At 46.1% G+C, this 20,593-nt stretch overlaps 1 protein-coding gene across 2 annotated transcripts in view; it reads right to left on the reverse strand.

Annotated features, from left to right (window-relative positions):
• Positions 1–20,169, reverse strand: part of DDAH1 (dimethylarginine dimethylaminohydrolase 1) — a 50,951-nt gene extending 30,782 nt beyond the window's left edge. The window contains exon 1 of one of the 2 annotated variants that reach the window (XM_052666522.1): positions 19,778–20,169. In XM_052666522.1, coding sequence (XP_052522482.1) covers positions 19,778–20,083 — 306 coding nt within the window. In that variant the 5' untranslated portion in view covers positions 20,084–20,169. Of the gene's footprint in view, positions 1–7,891; positions 7,919–19,777 lie in introns of those variants that run through there. The other variant, XM_052666523.1, reaches the window with a different exon arrangement.
• Positions 20,170–20,593: the final 424 nt, after the last annotated feature.

The following is a 20,593-nucleotide window of genomic DNA, read 5'->3' on the forward strand; positions in this document are numbered from 1 at the left end:
AGGGTCCTCACACTGCAGGCGGCCACCTCTTCCAGGTAAAGCAGATGTGCTTGGCAAAATAAGTGGCTTTCTTTGGCACAGGAGAGCGGAGCACCCAGGCTGGTTGGCAGAACTCACCTCTAGAAGGAGAGCTGTGGTCAGGGGAAGGAATGTGAGCACAGTGCTCCATGTTGCCTTAACACTGGGATAGTTGCAGGCTTCCGCCTGTGAGGCTGACAGCCCTGCAGAGCAAGGCAAAGGCAGCAGGGGGGTGCAGCAAGCATTAAGAAGGTGCATTAAGTGCAGAAGCACCACAGCTGAGAGTTTCTGTAAATGCATAAGGATGTAAATAGGGCATATTGAAGAGAGGAGCAGGTACAAAATAGAAGGTTTATTGCTCTGTATCAAAGTTTCCCACTGACACTCAGTGAGAGAACACTTGATAGACAAGTCAGAGCCCAGGAGGTTTTTCCATCTGCTTCCACAGCACTGAAAAGAATGGGAGCAGTTGGGCTGAAGGAGGGCTGGGCACTATGGCTGGGAGTGGCAGTGCGTGACCTCTGCCTGCACAGCCAGCATCGTCATGTGCTCAACAGCACATCCCTGCACCTGGAAACCAAACACTGATTTTGCCTACAAGCAAGTGAACCTCTGTAGGAAGGGAGGCAGAGGGATGTAACTTTTCAACCCATCAGGGCTGCAGTCGAGGAGCTGCAATGAAGCATGTCGCTGATGTGAGACCCGTGTAGCAGGAGGCAGCAGAGCTGGAGCGGCGCACTCCTCTCTGGCCGTACAAAGGCAGTGGGTGACGGCGCCGTGAACCCACACCTTCCCCCAGATTTTCTACAGCTGTTGGAGCACTGCAAAGCCAGGACCGAGCCTGGATTCTTGCATGTTGTGATAATCAGCTGGGGTTCGGAAAATCCTTCGAAAAATCTAATGTCCTGGCAACTTCGCAAGGCTTCTGAAAAAATAACAGTTTAACATCTGGAACAAAAACACTCCTAGGAAGTCCAAGAGCAACATGGTGCAGAACATTTTCCCCCCTTAGCTATTGCTGTACAGCACTTCCTTGTCCCCAGCTTGCTAAAACTGGAATGTTTGCAGCAAGATGCTGAAACATTTCGTTGGAAGCCACGCAGGAAGGTGGAAAGATAAAGAGCTATTCAGGCACTTGAACATTTTTTAATTTTCTGAGCTTTGTTTATTTTTCTTCCTGTCCCATGAATTTCCTCAGTCATTTAATGCATCTTAATCTTCATCAATATTTAACTCTGCAGCAGGAATACTGCATACCTTATGTTTTCCCATTTAACTTGAGAGAGAGGCCGGGGGGAGGTGGGGAGTGCAGAATGGTCTACAAGAAGAAAAACAGCCAGTTCTAAAGGAAACTGCCTTTCCTTTTTCCACAAGATGTCCTGGAATGGAGTCAGGGAGAAGGATGAAAGAGAAAGGTGGGCAGCAAACACATGGTGCTGCTCAGAGCTCACTGGTGTCATGATTTAGGGCACTCTCCTTCCTGCCTCTGGAGGCCCACGTTTCAACCCGGCTACACCGAGACTGGAAATATTTCTCAGGGATGAACTCAGCCCTCAGCAGAAATTAGTGAGCAAGGGCTGTTCTCTGCAATAATAAAAAAAAAATGCAGCATCATTCGCAATGAGCTAGTAGCTTTCATAAATTGTATAAGCAACTTAAAACATAGTTACATACTAAGCATACATACATATACAAGCATATGAAATGCTTTCCTTTCAATTGAGGACATGCACGTTTAGCAAAGCTTTGCAATCTAAGGGAAATCCCATCAATGTTAGCATTTTCTGCAATGGCAACTTCATACTGCCCGTAGCAGGCAGGTCTGTCTGAAACCCCAGGCAGAGCAGGGCTGTGGCAGCCCTGTGTCAGCAGAGAAGCTCTGCAGGATGCAGTACTGCACCCAAGGCACCAGCAGCAGGTGAGCGATGGCAACAGGACCCACGTGCTCACTGCTGCAGGTTAAAGACAGCACAGAGCATATTGTACAGCGGTTCCAAGACCCTAAGGCCCCTGAAGAAGTTGTGTGTGTCTTCAGCTCAGTCAGAGAAACCAGAGAGAACTACACTATACCTTGGACAACAGGAGTCAAATTAGATCTGAAATATATCTCATTCCAGTGCACTGTCTGGAGGATTTATAGAATGAATCTCAGTACAGTAAGCTTTCCTGCAAAGGGAACTCAGACTTTATAGAGCACATGGGATTATTTCCAAGGAATGCCGCTAACGTGACAGGACAGCAGAATCAGGCCTTGCGGTGTTTCCAGCAGCAAGTGCACTCGGATGTGAGCAACGCCATACAGTGCCCATAGTGCAGCCCCAGCCACCTTCAGGTCCAAGTCAGAGCCAGACAAACCCGCCTAGCAGTTCTCATGTACCAGTGTGCCGCAAAAACATGGAAAGGAGAGAAGAGCTCTGACAGAGCTGCTGGTGGAGGGCTCAGATTGCAGGACCAAGATTTAATTACGTCCCTCTTCCTGCTGGAAATCTAGAGTGGCATCAACAAATACTGGGCACATGGACAACAGCTTTCAAGCACTCTTGCAGAAGTTCTCAACTCCTCCCTCCCCCTGCATGGCATAGGGCTTTGTTGTGCAGCATGAGCACATATCCCTTCCCAAAGGGAGCCCAGCCATGGCTGAGAGCCAGGGCCACGCAATAAGAATCTCAGCCATAAAAGACCGAACGCGAGACACAGCTCACACTGGAGAAGGATCCGAGCTCAGCCCTTCATTGCTCTGCAAACAGAAAACTCTACCCAATGAAGCAAAAACAGAACCTGAACTCAGACCAGAAATAAAGCAAGCACCGGCTTTCAGCAGGCTCCCAGCAGAGCTCCGAGCAGAGATGCTAGATTTTCTGATGGTTTATTTGTTCATTTAAGACAACCTCTTTCAATCAGAGCAAACAAGATAAACAGGCACTTCAGAAAGAGTGCAAAAACGCTTTTCAAATTTAGCCTGGAATGTTTTCACTCATGAGATTTGCCTCAAGTTTTTATCTCCTCTCTTCCCAGAAATACAAGCCAAAAAACCACCAAATCTATTTACTTGTTTCAAGCAAAAGTAATAAGAAGAAATGTTTTTTTGAATAAATCAATACACAGCTCTTGATCTCTGCCATGAAACAGAAGTCAGAGCTGCAACCTGGTCAGTTGGATGCTCCAGTGGCACTGCTGTGTGACACAAGGGAATCTTACAGAGCTTATCCACCTTTGGGCTGACCCCCACTGAGGATCCCAGCATTAGAATTTTTTGGGGCGGTCTTTGAAAGTGTTTTCTTCAACATAACTGTGTATATGCACACTGAGCCAGTTTCTCCAGTGGATGCTCAGCAACAAAAGAAGTACATAAGTCATTTTATTTTTCAGCGTATTTCACTGTGACATTACATTCCATAAGAGGTAAGTAAAAGTCCCTTAATGTAATCTAATAGAAATGTCCACTCTGGACAACATTCAGCAGCATCCAAATTGTATCTGCCTCATTTTAGTCCTCCTAGATTTCTGAGAGTTTCCTTCAGCCCTGGACTAGCCAGTACCTATTGCCATGGCTTAGTGCCCTCCATCCTTTCACAGAACCCGGACACCCTGCGGCAGATGAGATAAGCTGATGTATCACTTCATGGACCTCACCCACAGACACACACCTGCCCTGTTCTGGACACCCTAGACATGCAGAGAGCACATTCTAGCCCCTTGCTATTCCTTCCATCTTCCCCCAGTATTGAACTGGGATCTTGCCTACTTCATTTTCATCCCATATCATCCTACCCCATGTGCTGTAGTTAATCCCCCTCTTTTGGCAGCTGGCTGCCCAGGGGATACCTCTGCATTTTCACTGTTGGACTATATAGAATGTAATGAATCTTTAATTAAATGGGCTTGATGAGTAAAGTCATTCAAATTAGGCTTCATCAGCAAGACAAAACCCCAGCTGTCTTTCCTAAAGGATATAACAAAGCACAGTTTAAAATACCTGGAATCTAATTTTAGCACTGCAGAACAAGTTAGCAAAATGAATCTCTGAGGTAAGTAGGGAATAGCTGAAAGAGAAAAAAATCTTTAAGATCTTAAACAACTGGGCAAGTTTTAATCAATGCAGCTTTTACAGAGACTCCGTCATATATAAGATATTTCAAACAGTCCAACAGGCTCAATGCAGCCAGTAGCAAGGTTGCAGCTGGTTTCACAGAGGTTATCACTGTATGTTCAGTGTACTAAAGAAAAAAAGTGCAAGAGGCTTAGAAAAGAACCTCCAGGAAGCTCATTGTAGCTTCATGGAAACGGAGTAAACAAAGCATGCATCATCAGCACATCCTCAGCATGCTTCTCATCTCTTCTGAATGACAGCAATACCAGGAGCTTCTCTTGTTTAATCTGCAGGAGAGATTGCACTTGGTGCTGAATGACACTTCACATTGACTTCAGTGGGAATAAACTAACCCGGATTTCAGGAGGAAAAAAAAGCACTAACAGAAAGTTAATGAGGTACAAACCGAGTTATGAATGGACCAAAGAAAAACTCTCCCAAAGCTACTTCCTGCCCTGCTGTGACAGAATGCATGCCTTTTAAGGCCTTCCCCTCTCCCCTTCCCTTCCTTGGGCAAGGCATTATTGTACCCCAAGACTTTCTGCATTTTTCTAATCAGTTTCCATTATGTCCTTTTCCTTTAAAGTTCCCCACTGTTACAGCTCCATCAGGAGCAATAATGCTGAAAACGGCAGCACAGGCTGGATATGGCTTTTAAAACTGTCTTGAAACAGAGCCAAGGTTGAGTAAGTCTGCTGGACAGGGGTTAATGCTCGGCTCCCTGCCTCCATTGTGGGCATCTCTGCTTTTGCCCAGGCAGCTCTGCACAAGACAAAATGGAAAGTTTTAGAGCAGAGTCTACTCAGGTTAACGAAAAAATTCCTAACCAGCAAGTTTAGAAAAGGATGTTATGAACCAGGGGGCTGGGTTTGGCCCTCTTCAAATCATGGGGAGACTCCAAGGCAGAGCAGAGACAGCCCAGCTCCAGCACAGGGAGCTTCCCCCATGTCCTCCTCCACTAGAAGAAGGAATACGATGCAAGTTTGCTTTGTGTATTCATTGTGTTGCTTTTATGTTCTATGTAAAGAAGGCCACTGCCTTCCCCAGATGCACACATTTTACTGTCTAACTGTCATTTTACTCATCTTCAGATACTTCCCTCAGCTGCATCCCCACCTCACAACTTTGCACTAGCAGCAAGCACCAGGCCAGCCTTGGAGCTGGCTGGCAATCTCATGAGACAGGCTCTCACAAGAATTTCCTGCTTCTGGTTCGGCCAGACATACTGCAACAACAGACGCTCTCGCAGTATTTTGGCACTCCCATTCCTCCTTCGGGCCAAGACCCAGGAATGCAAGTAAAGAAAACTTCTAATTTTTAGAATTTTAAAATAACTCAGCTCTTCTCTCTGCTGCAGTGGCCGTCTAGGTGGCTTCCCCAGAGATGAGCTGAATTGGAAGCTGTTAGGTATCACCAGGAAATTGGCTTCCCAGAAAACCCCTTGGTCAGATACCATCACAGTGGGATGTCCAAGCAGTTTAGTCCACAGACAGAACTGTTATGGAAAGAACAAATGACTCTGATTCACCCAGCACAATGAAATGGGTTTTCATGAGTCTTACGGTGCATCCAGTAAGCACTTCTATCAAGATGAGCTAGTTGGTGAGAACTGAGTAGGAGCATCAAGCAAGACCTAAAGATCTTTCATGCACATTCCTAAAGTGCAACCCATGAGGGAATTGAGAAAGCTGGTTTCCACATTTTCCACTCTCCCTGAATTACAGTGCAAGCCCGCACTGCACTTGGACAAGGCTGTTTCTGTGCAACTAATGGTTTAGTAAATATTTCAAATACTTGCAAACTGTTACAGCCCACATCTGCACCTCAGGAAGCATCTTTCTAAGCATCAGTGCTGGGTCAATACAGTTCCCACCCACTGATCAGCTTTAGAAAAAGCCTTGCTGGAAATGCAGAACTCAGACCAAATACAAATACCTTCAGGAACATCTCCTCTTCTCATGTTAAGCATTACTTTTCAGGGTAGACAAAGCACATGCCCATGCTTCTGGCAAGAAAAAAACTACCATGCTGGAGATTGGAGAGGCTGGCCATGTGAAGGGCACTCCCAGCACACTGACAGCTCAAGTTTTAGGGATTGGTTTGGAAACTGCAGCCAAAAATTCTCAATACAAGCTCCTAAAGCTGGGTTGGGTCTCTAAGTCATGTTTAGGTTCAGAAGCAAAGGGAGATGCTGCACCTGGACTTCCCATTCTGGGCTTTGGCTGGGGGTCGCAGGATGCTTTCCACGGCATTTTCAAGCATGTTAAAACACTTTAAAAAAGACCACGCTGCTGATCTCATCTATGAGTTATCATCCACACTGCTGTGTGCTTGGGGATGAGGGTAATGCCTTGCAGCAGGCAGCATGTTAGATGAGCTCTGCCTCTGAAGGAAACCCCTTTGGAGTTTACAGCAGCAGTAGCAGTCCCCACACCTTCAGCCCCTTCAGACTCTGGTGCAGTCCCCCAAAAGCTACACAACTGCATCTCTCCTCTGCTAGGTATGAAGGAAGCCTACAGGAAATCTTATTACTAAAGCAAGCAACACACATGGCAGACACATCAGGTGCTTTATGCATCAGCAACAAAGAGATGGGCTTTTCCATCCCTGTAGGAACATGTACAAAGCAAGACACAAAAACTAAGTGTTCTTTAAAGTATATGGTACACACTAATTGCAGGATATATTAAATATTACTACACACTATTTAATATTATTATGCACACAAGTTCTATTGTGTTACTAACCACACTCACAAGTGCTGTGTGATACAGTTTTAAGTCTCCTAGTCAATATCTAAGGCTAAGAAACACTTTCAAGCTAAAACCATGTCATTTTGACAAATGCTACATTACACCAGACTTTCCACTACAGAAAAACATGATCGTGAGATCAGCTTAGAGAGATGGTAAGCAGATAAAGCAGGAAAGAGTTCAAGCATTTTAAGCTGAGGGGAGCGACTACAGTCTCTGTGTTAAGCACTGGCACCTTGCAGGACTGAGCCCTCTATAATTAAGTGCTTACATTGCAGAACAAGACACAGGTCTTAATTTTTTTTTTTAATTTATTTTTTTAAAGCTCCTTGAATGTTAACATCGCATATAGACAAGAAGTTGGTTTTGTTACCAGTACAGTACCTCACGTGCAATGATGTGGGTGAATTTGCTTTCAGGAATGCAAAACAGAGCACTATTTTTAGACAAGAACTTTGTATTTACACAATCTCAGTGAGACCATACACACTATTTTATTAACAGCTCTTTGTTTACATTCCATCCCTGAGCAATACAGATCCATTTCTTAAGATGTTCTGCAAGTAATGATGGCCACTAGAAGGGCTTGCAGTTCTTTAGGAGCTCCCATTACGCTTCTGGTTGGGTGTAGCCATCTTCTAAAGATAGTAAGGAAACCCAGCAAAGTGGAAATCAGGTTAAAATTAGAGAAGTCTGGTGCAGAAATACAAGTAGTGACTTTAGTCCTTAAAAATCAAGCATGGATAGAGTGGACAAAAAACTGCTCAAAAGCTTTCTGCCATTTCTCATGTCTGCTGACAACTGTGCTGAGTCTCCCTTAAGTATGAAAAATGAGAAAGATCAAGTCACATTCAGGAAATATCAAAGCCATAACAAGAAAGAGCAAGTCCAGAGAGGGAGAGGACATGCTCACCCCAGATGGAAGCTGCTCACAGCTTGTGGAGCAGGACAGTCACAGAAGCACTTTCCCCACCGGTACTGCAAACTCGCTCTTAAGTCAGAGCACAGATAGTAGCACTGTTCTTCGTACCTTCCCTGGCATTTACTTTTGCTCCTCTTCAATCATCCTGCATTACTGTGAAACAGTGCAATGGCAATCTGGACTGAAGAGAAGCCGCAGCTCCAGCTACTGGGTCAGGCAAGCCCACTGGGAGTGTGACTGCAGCCAAAACAATCAAATCCAAAGCAGAAGGAGATACAGCTTGAACCCTCCCTCCCTGCCCAGCAGGGCCAGGTTACAAGCCACCAGGCCTCAGACGCATGCAGCCTATATCTTCAGAAGCCTGCCATCAAGGTCATGGGTTCATACCAGGTTTCTACACAAAGGACTCACTACTGGGAGGAGTTTTTGGACACGTGGCCACAGACAAATGCTTACCACCCATTGCCAGCAGCATCACTTCTAGTCCTGCTCCTGTAAAAAGCATTTCACAGTTGGCAGTGGAGACACTGCGATGCACACCAGGCTTGATTAGACTTCTGTCAGAAAGGGCTCTCGGGCTGCTTGTGGCCTTATCTCAGATAACAAGATGGATGCCACTCCTGGCAGTCTGCCACTCATCAGACCCACCTGAAAATGACTCCTGCATGCAGACGAAAGAAGATCAGCAGCTCTGTTTTGCAGATTTTTACTGATTTGATTAGCTGTGAAGCAGGGGTGTAAGGGCAGAAAAGAGCAGTACCTCTTCCAAAAGGCTCCTTGTGCTCTGAAAAAACCAAACAACTGTTTTATACCACCAGTACTGGTATTTTCAGACTCAGTCTACACCAGGCTATACAGGAAAGCCTACCCATAATCTCCACAGTCAGTACTGGCAGATTATCAATAGCCATCAGATTCCCCACGACAATGTTGACCTCAGGGGCTGCGAGAGACCGCCCTTCCCACAACACCTTTCTGCCAAACCTCCTCAAGGACACTCTCTTCCACAGCACTAAGCCTGGCTCTCAATACATCAAACCTCTGTATGCCAAGTATTCATTGCTTGGCCTTTCTAAGAATCATTTTGCAAAGCTTGGATGGCAATATGTTTTCACAGCTGATGTGGAAAAGCTAGAAACAACATTTCCCAATGAGAAATCTGTGTTACAAAGTGTGCTCTGTTTCTTAGGGTTAATCTGACTTGCTAGAGGGAGGAAAAAATAAAATCCTTTCATACTGTTGACATAAAATATCTCAGCTTTTCTTTTCTTAATAAGAGAGCCATTCCATTTTCTAGTTTCTGTGCTAGGATAGATACATGGAAGCAGAGAAGGAAAAATTAACATCTGACCTCAGAGCATCCATTTGTGGTGCTACAATGGCCCACCTTATGCCACCTGACACCCTAATTAAGCCTGAATGAAGGATTCTACAGCCCAGCAGGTCAGAAACTGGCAAGATGTCCACAGTAGAGAAGAGCCTCCCCAAGTGCAGCTCAGCTCTTGGACCACTTGTGACCTTCAGGATCACAGTGAGTGACTCATTATAAGGCTGCTAAAGAGCTATCAGTATTACAGCTTATTCATAATACATCAGCTGCTTAAGTGGGTCACAGAGACCTGGATATTCAAGTAGCCTGACTCAAGCAGCAGTCAGTGCTGGCAGCTTATGGAAAGATAACAAAGAGAGGACAAATATGGTGTGATTTTGTCTTGGTATAATTTTGCCTCACTTATTGTAAGAGGCAGGGTACACATTTTCAAAGCCAGATATTGCATCTGGATCAGAGTGCTGAACAGCTATTGAAGGATCTCTTTTGTAAACTTGCACCCAGCTGCACTTTTGAACCCCACAACATCCTGGCAATGAAGCTGACAGCTCGGTTGTGCACTGCATGACAAAGTATTTCCTTCTGCTTGAGTCTGCTGCCTGGGTGTTTCTCTGGACGTCATCAAATTCTGTGCTATCATCCCATTTCATTTTCACTGTACCATTTGCAATAAAGAGCTTTTCTATTTCTCTCCTCCTCTTGCCTAAAACAGCTTTTCTGGACAAAGGCATTTATTTAATTGGCCTTACTTCACACAACTCTGTATTGCAGCAAGATCTTCTTGATCTTCAAGACCCGTACCTTTTCTGCTTACGGTATGTTTCCAGCAGCTAGAACTTCAAACAGCATTTCAGGTGAATAATTAATCTAAAATCCATTTAAGAAAAACAACAGTAATACTGCATGTACACAGTTTTTAAAAAAGCTTTGGCAGTGCTCATCTAAGAAGGAATGTCCTAACGCAGTACCCTGTGGTCAAGGAAATCTGGAAAAAATTAGTTATCTAATTCGTATCTTTCTCCATCAGGATCTTTACACACTTTGTACTTGCCTCCAAACAACACTGCTCACTTCAGCTCTACATACCACACCTTGTGAGCACAGGCACTAGTATTTGCATCTTTTCACGTCTTTTGAAGAGCCAAGAACTAGCATTAAACCTCAGGAAAGCCTACTGGCTAGCAATAGCCACAGCTCCACTTCTCTGTGCAGTCATCACTGGAAGAACATGAAATGCATGCATGAGAGTCATTATCCTTACCATTTCAATCACAGAGATATCACATGTTCAGACAACCGGGTAGGTGAAACTCTCCAAATCACTTGAATTATCTGGAAAACGATCTCCTGTAGGACTAGTAAATGTCTCTCTCACCTCTACAAAGAGGTATAGTTTGGAATTTACTGCTAAACATTTAAAGTACACTTAAAAAAAACAGTGTGCTACTTCTGGACACACCAAAGCCTGGCTCCATCTCTAAACCATTGACTTTTCCAGTTAGCTGAACACAAGGGTTTGCACGGAGATGACCATCTCCGTAACTGCTGGACCACAACACAAAAGACACCAACCACACAGCAGTGCAGAGGAGGAGGTATATGCAGGACTCCTGGCCAGGAAGATCATTCTGTGGCCAAGGGAGTTAAAAAGACAGCTCTCATATTATACTTCTTTCCAGAGAAGACAAGACAAATCCAGAAAAATATCACAATGCTGCCATTAACATCCAATTGTGTGGCAGGTTTTGTTTAAGCTTGCTATGGTGGCCAGCTGGGGCTGAGCTGAGAAACAGGATTTGATCTTGCCAGAGAACTTCTGCTAACACTCAGAGACAGATGCAGAGAGCCAGCTCCTTTACTATTAACACATGTAACCCTTCCAGAAACAAATTATCACAATTATTTTTTGAAGACAGTGCCAAGCACTGACCTTCTACTGAAGTGAAAATGAATTCTGCAAGTCTCAAACAAGCTATTTTTGATGTATGCTCTTGCTTTTGCCGTTGACTCAAGGTAACAGAAAAGTAATAGAGCAACTAACTTGTTTACGATCAGTCGCTTTGGATGAATGCAAGACCTGATTTGGGTACATCTCAGCCATAAAATAGTACATTTGTTTCATTTGTTTTCTTTGAAGGAAATGCTAATATTACTACAAAAGAAGTAGCAAAAAAAGATGACAGCTGGTGCTGTGGTCTCATCACTCAATCTCACCTCAGAAACGAGGCTGACCAGCACTTAGTGCTGGCCAGATCACAGACCAACAGAGTGAAGCTTCCTCTCAGCATATACCTTGACTGAATAGAGGATATGCCTCTGTACTTAAATACAACACTTAACCAATTAATGCTCAGAAGTTATACCAGCCATAATAATCAATCTCATAATAGGAACACACTATCTGCAGGCACTAACTCATGCAAGCCTTCCAAAAGCAGTGGTTGCTACACAGAAATCACTGTGCTCTGAGATAACTTCTGGGCAGTGAAGATTCTTGCTTTGCACAGGTGACACACATTTCAGATTAGACATCTAAAAACCCAGTCTGCATCTCTGATCCAGTATTACTTACCAGGAGACTTATGATAAAGACAAAAAATCCTCTGAAAACTGAACAATGCAGAAGCACTGACGACATGCCCTTAGGCTAATTTGTACCACAAACTCACTGGATGCTCCTTATGAATGGAATAACAAGTGCAAACCGCATCTGCGGCCAAGATTGAGTACCACACCAACTATCCAGAATCAGTCCAAAAAAAAAAAAAAAGAAAGAAAAAAGAGCACTAAGGGAACAGGAACAATATTGGCAGAAATTAAAATGTGCTTATTTTGATTTAAAAAGTCAGTGTTTAGACCAGCAGTGCCTATGCACTGTATGCCCCAGGGAACTCTCCAAGAAGGACAACTGGAAGCACTGAGTTGTTTTCTTTTTTTAAAAGGGCAGCTCAATTTGTTACTTCCAAAATCCCACTTAACCAAACCAGAGCTTTTTACCTTTGCCACATGGATACTTCTACATCAGCAGTAAGTATGCTTTACAATTAAGCCAGAAGCTTTTCAAGCTTTATCAAAACGACAGGCAACTACCTGAGCTGCAGGCCAGACACTCCACACGTATTATCAGCAAACTGGAACTGAATTTGCAAAGGATAGATTGCGAGAGGCAGAGGGGGAGATGAAGATCTGCACTCTTTCCTGTGTGTGTGTCCTGACATTCTGGGCCAGCCCAGGAAGCTCATCCAGGGATCTGCCTCTCCATAGCACATTTCAGCAGACAGCAGCAGAGCCCCTGTGCAGCAGCTCCTCTGCACACTTCACCACTCTCAGGAGGTGCTGGCAGATCCACCCATGAGCAAGAGATCACTGCAGCTTCCATATGAATGCCCTCCTTTGCAGGGCGTGTGAGGTGCTGCAGGACTGCAGGGAGAGCAGGACTGAAAAACCCATCAAGCAGCTTACACTGGGGATAGCACAAACCCACCTTTAAAACCCCAAAGCAGAACTCTGGTGGTGACCGTGGTTAAACTAGTTTTTATGACGCTTTAAGTGAGGGGGTTGCCAAAGAAAAAGATTTAGCTTCAATTTGACAGTCTGGTCAGAATTCTCTTGGGGAAGCAGCGAGGTAGCTCCAAGCCATCTGTCTAAGTCAGAACAGCAGAAAAGGCGCTTTTCATTCTTCTAAGGAAATGCTTAAGGTTATTCAGAACCTTTAAGCACTTAGCATTTGCGCTGAACCGTGAGCTCACCAAGGACTATTTATCACAGTCAGAGGAGCAGTGATTAAGAAAGGTACAAAAGCTGACATCAAGGCTTGCAAAATAATAATAGGTGTCCAGAGGAGATTAAAAACAGGCACTTAAAGGCCAAATTATTTTGAATCTTTTGGTCAGCACTTCAGATATTGCTGAGATGTAGCAATTTAATAACAAAGTCTAAATGCTGCCTCTGTTAGAAAAGTACGAGAGTTAAGTTGCTCCTAGACCATCCTGCGAGACTGTTTTACAGTTTTATAGATAGAAACCAATTATAATGAATACAGTCCAGTTATATTGATTTGACTAGAAGCTACTTCCTAGTATTTTCATTAAACCTGTAATCACAGTAGCAAAATTGAAAATGAAAGAATGTAATTCTTGGCATGGCTCATTTGCCTAAAGTGCCAGCCCTATTAATATAGGGTCAGAGCTACACCAGCAGTGAACTCTGTGACCAAAGAAGAATCTCCCCAAACCATAAGGCAATGCTCCAACCACAAAGCAGATGGAAGGGCAGGGCCACAGAAACAATTCAACCTGCTTTTGAAGAAGACAGCTTAAAGAGGCTAAAATACTCCTTCCACACATCTACTGAGATTCCAATTACATAGGCTCCTGACACTGGTTTATCTGATACCACCAAAATGTTCTTTTTTTTCCAAGTTGCCTCAAGTACTATTGAAGAGGAGATTTTAATATTAAGACAAAACTTCTCTACTGGTTACTTTTCATGTAACCAAGGTATATGCTAATACCAAGACACTGACGTGAAAGCTAATAAAACATATTGAAGAAAACACTGCTATAAATTCTGATGAAAGCCACTTGGCTGCTTTCTGTGCACCATGATGAGCAGCAGAAAGCTGCACCAGCCCCAGCACACCTGTCCAAGTGACAAGCACTTTGAGGAAGATCATTACATTCGGTTCTGTCAATTATATACTCTCAACGTTCTCCATACAATATCTCTACAGAAGACAACTAAAACCTAGGTATCCAGAAAAATCATCTTAACCTACATTTGACTGGGACTTCTCCATTTGTTTTCAGTACACCTAAAAATAGCTGTGACAACCAAAGACAGCGTCTTTTACACTTTTGCTTTGGTTTTGAAGTTAGAATGAGAGCATGGCGAAGAGGCCAAAAGATCATGAGCAAAATGGGAAAGATACTCAAGCCAAAATAGTCTGAATAGAAGGGTGCCAAACACTATTTCTAATTTACTTCTGGCATCTTTCACATAAAGTTTCTGATTATGTTTACTCTCCAACTGGTTTAAGCACCAAGCAATGGCAGAGAGGTACTCCTGAGGTTCCTACCAAACTTTCTAGATAGAACACCAAATTAATCAGTAACATCACAGCTGAGGTGCAATAAAAGCATGCAAAGGGTTCAGAGCAAATGAACAAGGCCTCCAGTGCCTATTATGATAGTTTACAGAACTACAAATTATTTAAAGTGGTATTCATTTTATTTTGTCTACCTCTTGCCTCTCTAGTGAGGAGAAAGCACTAATCTTCCAATGGGAATGAGACAGGCATTTGCCACTTATGCAGAGAAATGCTGCTTTAAATGATTAGTCAGCAGATACAGGTTCTCGTGCACTAGCATGTACTATAAAATAAAACCCCCATAGCCTAATTAAGTTCAGGAGCTAGCAGAGCCTTGAATCCATTTCTCCTGAGCTAAGCTTTTCTATTAACAATTATTCTACAGAACCATCTAGGTCTACAGAGAAGATGCCTATCATTTAGCAGCAGCAATATAACCTTACCTGCCTGAGCTATATATAACTCCTTACCCCTGACAGCTTTTTCTACCTGGCTGCTTCTCTGCAGGCTTTCTCAGAGGCCTCGGCCACCTGGGCTGAGAAGCATTCCTGCCAGCACCAGCATTCAATCTCGAGGACCAAAGCCCTGCCACTCAGCAAGCAGATGTAGGAAGAACCCAGAGATGCTGAAGGGGCCACCAGGAGGCTCTTCCAATGCTTGCTGAGATGATAGCACTTAATAAACATTCTGTTGCTGCTCATAACCTGTCCTCCCTCCCTCTATGCTGCAGCAGTGCTGCTTCACAGCTTGTCCCCTGGAGGTTTTCTGTGGAAGAAAAGAGGCTCTTGGGTGGGCATTTCCTTTCTTGACCAACACTGGAGGATTTGCTCACCACCATCACTTCTGCAGCAACTACTCTTCCTTGCCTGTGCAGCAGCTGAAAAGAAGCCATGTTACTGGGGATCTTTTCTGCTGAGCTTTTGGATTTCCATCTGCCTGCATAAGTGCTGAAATGGTGCAAGTGCTATTTGCGCCATCCCAAGCACATTAAGACAACTTAGACAGTAAGCGCAATGTGCTGATCACGGCTCATCTACACATCTAACCCTGGTGCATTCAGAAGGTGACACGAATAACTTATACCAGCAGAACAATTGAGAACACACTTCCTGGACAAAAGGTACTGGAACTTGATCACAATGTTTTCATTAGAGTTACTCAACTCAAACATCAAGTGTGTTGGTGACTGCACACAGCTAAACAAAACATTATCCAAATTAGCCATCCATCTCTGGTTTACTTTTTACTTTTACCTTCATACTAAATCTCAAAGTCCCCAGAAACTATGAATTTTAAAATAAGTTCAGAAGTTGATAGCACAGAAACATAATGCTGTGAAATAAGCCTCTGCTTCTTGCAAACAAATCATTAAATGCATGACTGATTTTTCTACTTTACTAAATATATATACACACACACACACTGGGCTGTTTCCCAGTAGTCACTGAACATGACCAAATTGAATTCAACTCTTTTTTTTTTTTTTTTTTAAACCCTACAATAACTTGGAGCAAGAACAAACAGCCTCAGCAGCTGTTCTTTTCTTTTTTTTCCCCCCAGCAGACAACCAGTAAAGAATGCAACAATGCTGGAGGGGTAACCTATATTGTATCTGTAAAGCATAGAAGCTCAGTCAGTGCTATTAAAGATTGCTGCAGAAGTTTTCCTGCTACATACAGCATTACAGTAATTTGATGACAAGCCTTCTTAATAAGGAGTCTAGCCAGTGAAAGAACATGCTGCAATGGTTCTTAAATATTGCATTATGGTTTTTGGCAACCTGAAATGGGGAAGGATGGAGACAGAGCAGCTCAGTTCACACATCTGGCAGGCAGCTTATCAGGAGGCACTATGTGCCTGAAGCAGAACTGCTCCAGCTGCACATTCGGCCAGGCTGCTGTCTTTGGGATGCATTTTGAGTGTCCCCATGTCCTTCATCTTCCACGGCTCCGATCAGACTACAGAGCCTGACCTACCACAAGCCTGTTGGCAAGCTGCCTGGACACAAGCCCTTTATTAACATACCACAGGAGCAGCAAGTAACCTACAGCCCATGGAGGTAAAAGAAGGGACAAGTGAGCCCTGACTGGTTGCAGCACCAGCTGGAACAGCTCTCCTGCACTGCAGGAGGTTCAGGGCAGGAACACGTATTCAGTGGACGGGCTTCATATTAACTGGGTTAAACCAAGCGTGTGTCAACCACTCTCTTGAAGTATTCATGGGTTATGCTTGTGTTACATAAAAAGAATAAGAAACTGCTCTTTGAGAAACTGGTGCTGTACGTGGATTGCAACCACCTGCCTCCCCTCTGACAGCCAGTGTCAGCGTGAGTGACAAGGCACTAAAGCAGCCCCATGCACAATCACACCAGGCTGGCTAACCAGCTGGGCTAGCAGTGAAGACCTCCAGAAGCAGCATGCAGAAATCGGTTTCATGAGGTTTTGTCCTTATGATTCTCTAGCAGTGATTGATCAGACCAGGAGCCAACTTCCTCTCTAAGCAGGACCAGCTATCAGAATAGACCATGCTGGTCTGGGCTTTATCCAGTCAGGTCTTGAAAGCCTCCGCAAACGATGGCAGAGCTTTTCCAGGCCCTCATTTCACTGCTTGGCTGTCCCCACTTCCCCATTGCAAAAAAAGAAAAGAAAAGAAAACAAAACGAAAAAAACCTTCTTCCTATCCCATTAAACCATCAATTTACACCCACTGGCTCATCATCCTGCCACACATGACGAAACACTCTCTCTCTGTTCTTGATAACCCATGTAGGTACTGGGGTGCTGCTCTTAGGCCCCCTAAGCCACCTCTTCTCCAAGTGGAGCAGGTCCTGTTGCCTCAGGCTATGCTTCAGCCCCTGAGCAGCTTTCCAGCCAGTGTGTTCAGTTGTCAATCTCTCCCCAATCAACGTTAAGAGGAACCAAGATTGAACACGGCTGTTAACAAGGGCTGAGCAGAGCGCTTTCCTCAGCCTACTGGTTCTGCTGATTGCTACAGCCTGGGATGCTGTACCTTCTCTACCACAGGGGCACATGCTGCAGGCTCACATTCAGCCTGCTGCCCACTAGACCCACACTGTTCCTCTGCAAAGCTGTCCTCAACATGTGTGTCAGCCAGGCCTTCCCTTAGCAGGAGAGCAGCCCCAGATGTGTATGGCTTGCTGCTGCCCGCCATCTTCTCCCCATCTCTCCAAAAGCACTGCAGTAGCAGTGCTCCCCGGAGAGCCAACTGTTGTAAATAATTAAGTTACATGTTCAGACAAGCACTACACTGCATTGTTAGTTTTAAGAGGATGTTTGTTCAATTTTTTATTTTTTATTTTTTTTTCAACTCATAGAAAGCTCATGGGAATGATTGCCCCATCATTCAAAGAAACTAATAAGGTTCAAATTATGCTTCAGAGCTTTTTCTCTTATCTTGATTTATGACTGTGCCTGGACAAGTCACCCATGGAAAGAAGTAAATCTGTTCTGCCATTTCTAGTATGAAATTTGAACATAGTAGATTTATTTCATATCACATCTGAAATGCTACTTCATGAAAGTAGTTAGCACTATCAATAAGACTACTCATATCAGTCCCAGCAGGCATGGGCCAAGCAAAAAAGAATCAACAAAAACAAAAAAAAAACAACCAAAAACCAACAAACAAGAACAGAAGCAGAATAGATTTTCTGTTATTCTCAAATTGACAATAAACTGCATAATTCAATGATAAATTGCTACCATATGCAACCCCTCCAGCACAATCATTTTAAGTTTTTTTACGTGGATGCTGGAGGAAGAACATCTAATTATGATTTAAAAGAATTTAACATTACATAGTAAAGATCAGATCTTGATTTTTTTTTATTGTTGTTGTTAAGGAAGGAAAAAAAAAAAACACAAACATTTTTACAACACCAGTAATTACAATAAGTCAGATATAACTGATGTATGGCTTAGCGTGCTGCTGTTAACCACAGGAGAGAGCTAATGCTATCAGGCACTCACATTTAAGTGCTCATTCAAGGGCTCTGCAGCCTTCTCCCTCTCTCAAGCACCACCAGCTCTTCCCCACTACTCCTGCAGACTTGACTTGTCTTTGTCCACTACCTCTACTGAACCAGAACAGCCAATGAAGTTGAAGAGAAAACAACTTAATTCCCTGTAGGAAGGTGTACCCTACACCGTTTTATTCCTTGTTTTATATATATATATTTAATTTCCTTACACCACCTCAAATGATACAGCAAAGTTGCAGCCAGTAGCCCATTCAGTTCTGCTGCCCTATCTTGTCTCTTTGTGTTCCCTCTGTGTTGGCAGAACATGAAACCTCAAAGTGGACAAAGAAATACTGCCTCTTGAATTCTGCTGGTGCTCTGGTTGCACGTGTCCCACCTCCCACCAGCTGCATAACATAACCCAGCACCCCTTACTGCCCAAACACTTCTGGGCTCCCAATCAGAGCCAACACCACTCTGCAGAGACACTTCTGTGTTAGTACAGAGTGCAGTCAATAATGGAGTAATTTCTCCTGAAGACTCTCACAGCACACATCACTGACTCACAGCAAAAGACCTGCACAAGTCCCCTTGGGCCTTGACAGCTCCTGGAAGCAGTATGTGGCTGTATGCACACTTGGCTCTAGTGCTGCTCCCTCTAAGAGCATCCAAGTGTGTTTGAAGAAGCAGGTACGCATGTATGCATAGGGAAAAGCATATGTGTAAGAGCTGTGCAATATCTCCAACTCACTGTTGGACAAAATTCAGGTGAACTTTATTACTAGGGCATCACATCAAAGCCTCAGAGCCATACAGACCATTACACACTGCATTGTAGCTCAAGGAAGCCTCCCTTCAGCCCCAGGCATGCCAGTGAGTGGCTGTGTATCCTACGGCCACAGCAGTGGCACCCCAGGAACAAGCACGGGGGCAGACAAAGAGGGTCACTCCCACAGCCTGCTAGCAGAGAGAACAGTCAGCACAGCAGTCCTGCAGCCTGAAGACAGGCAAGCTGCTTGACTTTCTACTCTGCTCCTCGAGGAAGTAGATGGATGGGTGGCACTTCACTGCCTGCCAGACCATCTTTCGGGTGGGTAGGATGCATAGAGGGTCCTGAGAACACTCGAGGCGGACCGAGTAGCTGTAACCGCTCAGCACGCGGGGCCCGTAAAGGGGCTGCAGGCACGAGGTCCAGCGCAGAGGAACAGATCCTCGGGCAGGGACCGGGTGAGGCCCTCCGGCACCTGTAGCACCACCCGCAGCACGGCCGCAGCACGGCGCGCCACGAAGATGGGTTCGGGGCCGAAAGGAGCGGCGGCGGTGCCGGACACCCACACCGCTTCGCGGTGACCCACGCGAAGGACGCGGCTCCGCCACCGGAGCCCACGCGGCCGCGAAGGACCGAGATGAGTCACGGCTCACAGAGGCGCTGACCATAGCCGCGCTCCGGGCACCTGCGGGCCGGAGCCTCGGGGGGGCGGCGGGGCCGGGAGGAGCCCCGTGGTGCCGCCTCAGCAGGGACGGTCGGTCCCCGTCGCGCCCCAGCACAGCTCGGGCACCCGCACGGCACCGCACCGCACCGCGACCGTACCGTACCTCCTTCCTGCGGCTGGGCGCGCCCGGGCGGGTGAGCAGCGCCGTCTCCTCGCAGACTACGGCCGCGTCCTCCACGAAGACGCAGTCGGGGAGGCTCTCGTCAGCAGGCAGCTCCAGCACCTGCAGCCCCAGCTTGCCCCGCAGCACGCCCACGTACAGCTGATGCTCCCGCTCCGCGCGAGCGAAGTCCACTTCGGGGCCCGCCGTGCTGCGCAGCGCCTGCCGGCAGAGCGACTCGGGCAGCGCCCGCACCACGGCGTGCGTGCAGCGCCCGAAGGCGGCAGGGCCACCGCCCAGCCCGGCCATGCTGCGCGGGGACGCGGGAGGATCCGAGCGACCCGGCTCCGCGCGGCTGCCGCCACCGCCGGCCCTGGCAGCTGATAAAGCGCCGCCCGCGGCCCGGCCGCGCCCCATTGGCTCCCCACCAGGCACATTTCCATGGGGCCGCCGCCGAGCGCGTTCCAATTGGCTGGCGGAGGCGGCCGGGCCGCGCCATTGGCCGCCCCCCGCGGGGCGCCGCTTACCTGGGCGGCGGGCGGCGGCGCCGTGACCCTCGCAGCTTTGAGGAGCCGCGCCCTGCTGCGCTCGGTGGTCGCTGCGGCTCGGTCGGAGGTGAAGCTCGGTCCCGGGCGTCGTCGCTGGCGGGGCAACTGGGGCTGCTCCGGTTTCACAGCATTAGGGCTTCGGGTGCCACGTGCCCGGCCCCGGCGTCACGGCATCAACGGGCGGGCATCGACTTTCGGGCGCTCTGTGTGCCTCGTGACACCGCCTGCGCGGGTGCCTCCCTGAGGCCGGGAGGCGAGGGCAGGGGGCAGC

Source organism: Tympanuchus pallidicinctus, unplaced genomic scaffold (genome assembly GCF_026119805.1).
Source record: "Tympanuchus pallidicinctus isolate F22 unplaced genomic scaffold, pur_lepc_1.0 scaffold7, whole genome shotgun sequence".
NCBI classification, from domain to species: domain Eukaryota; kingdom Metazoa; phylum Chordata; class Aves; order Galliformes; family Phasianidae; genus Tympanuchus; species Tympanuchus pallidicinctus.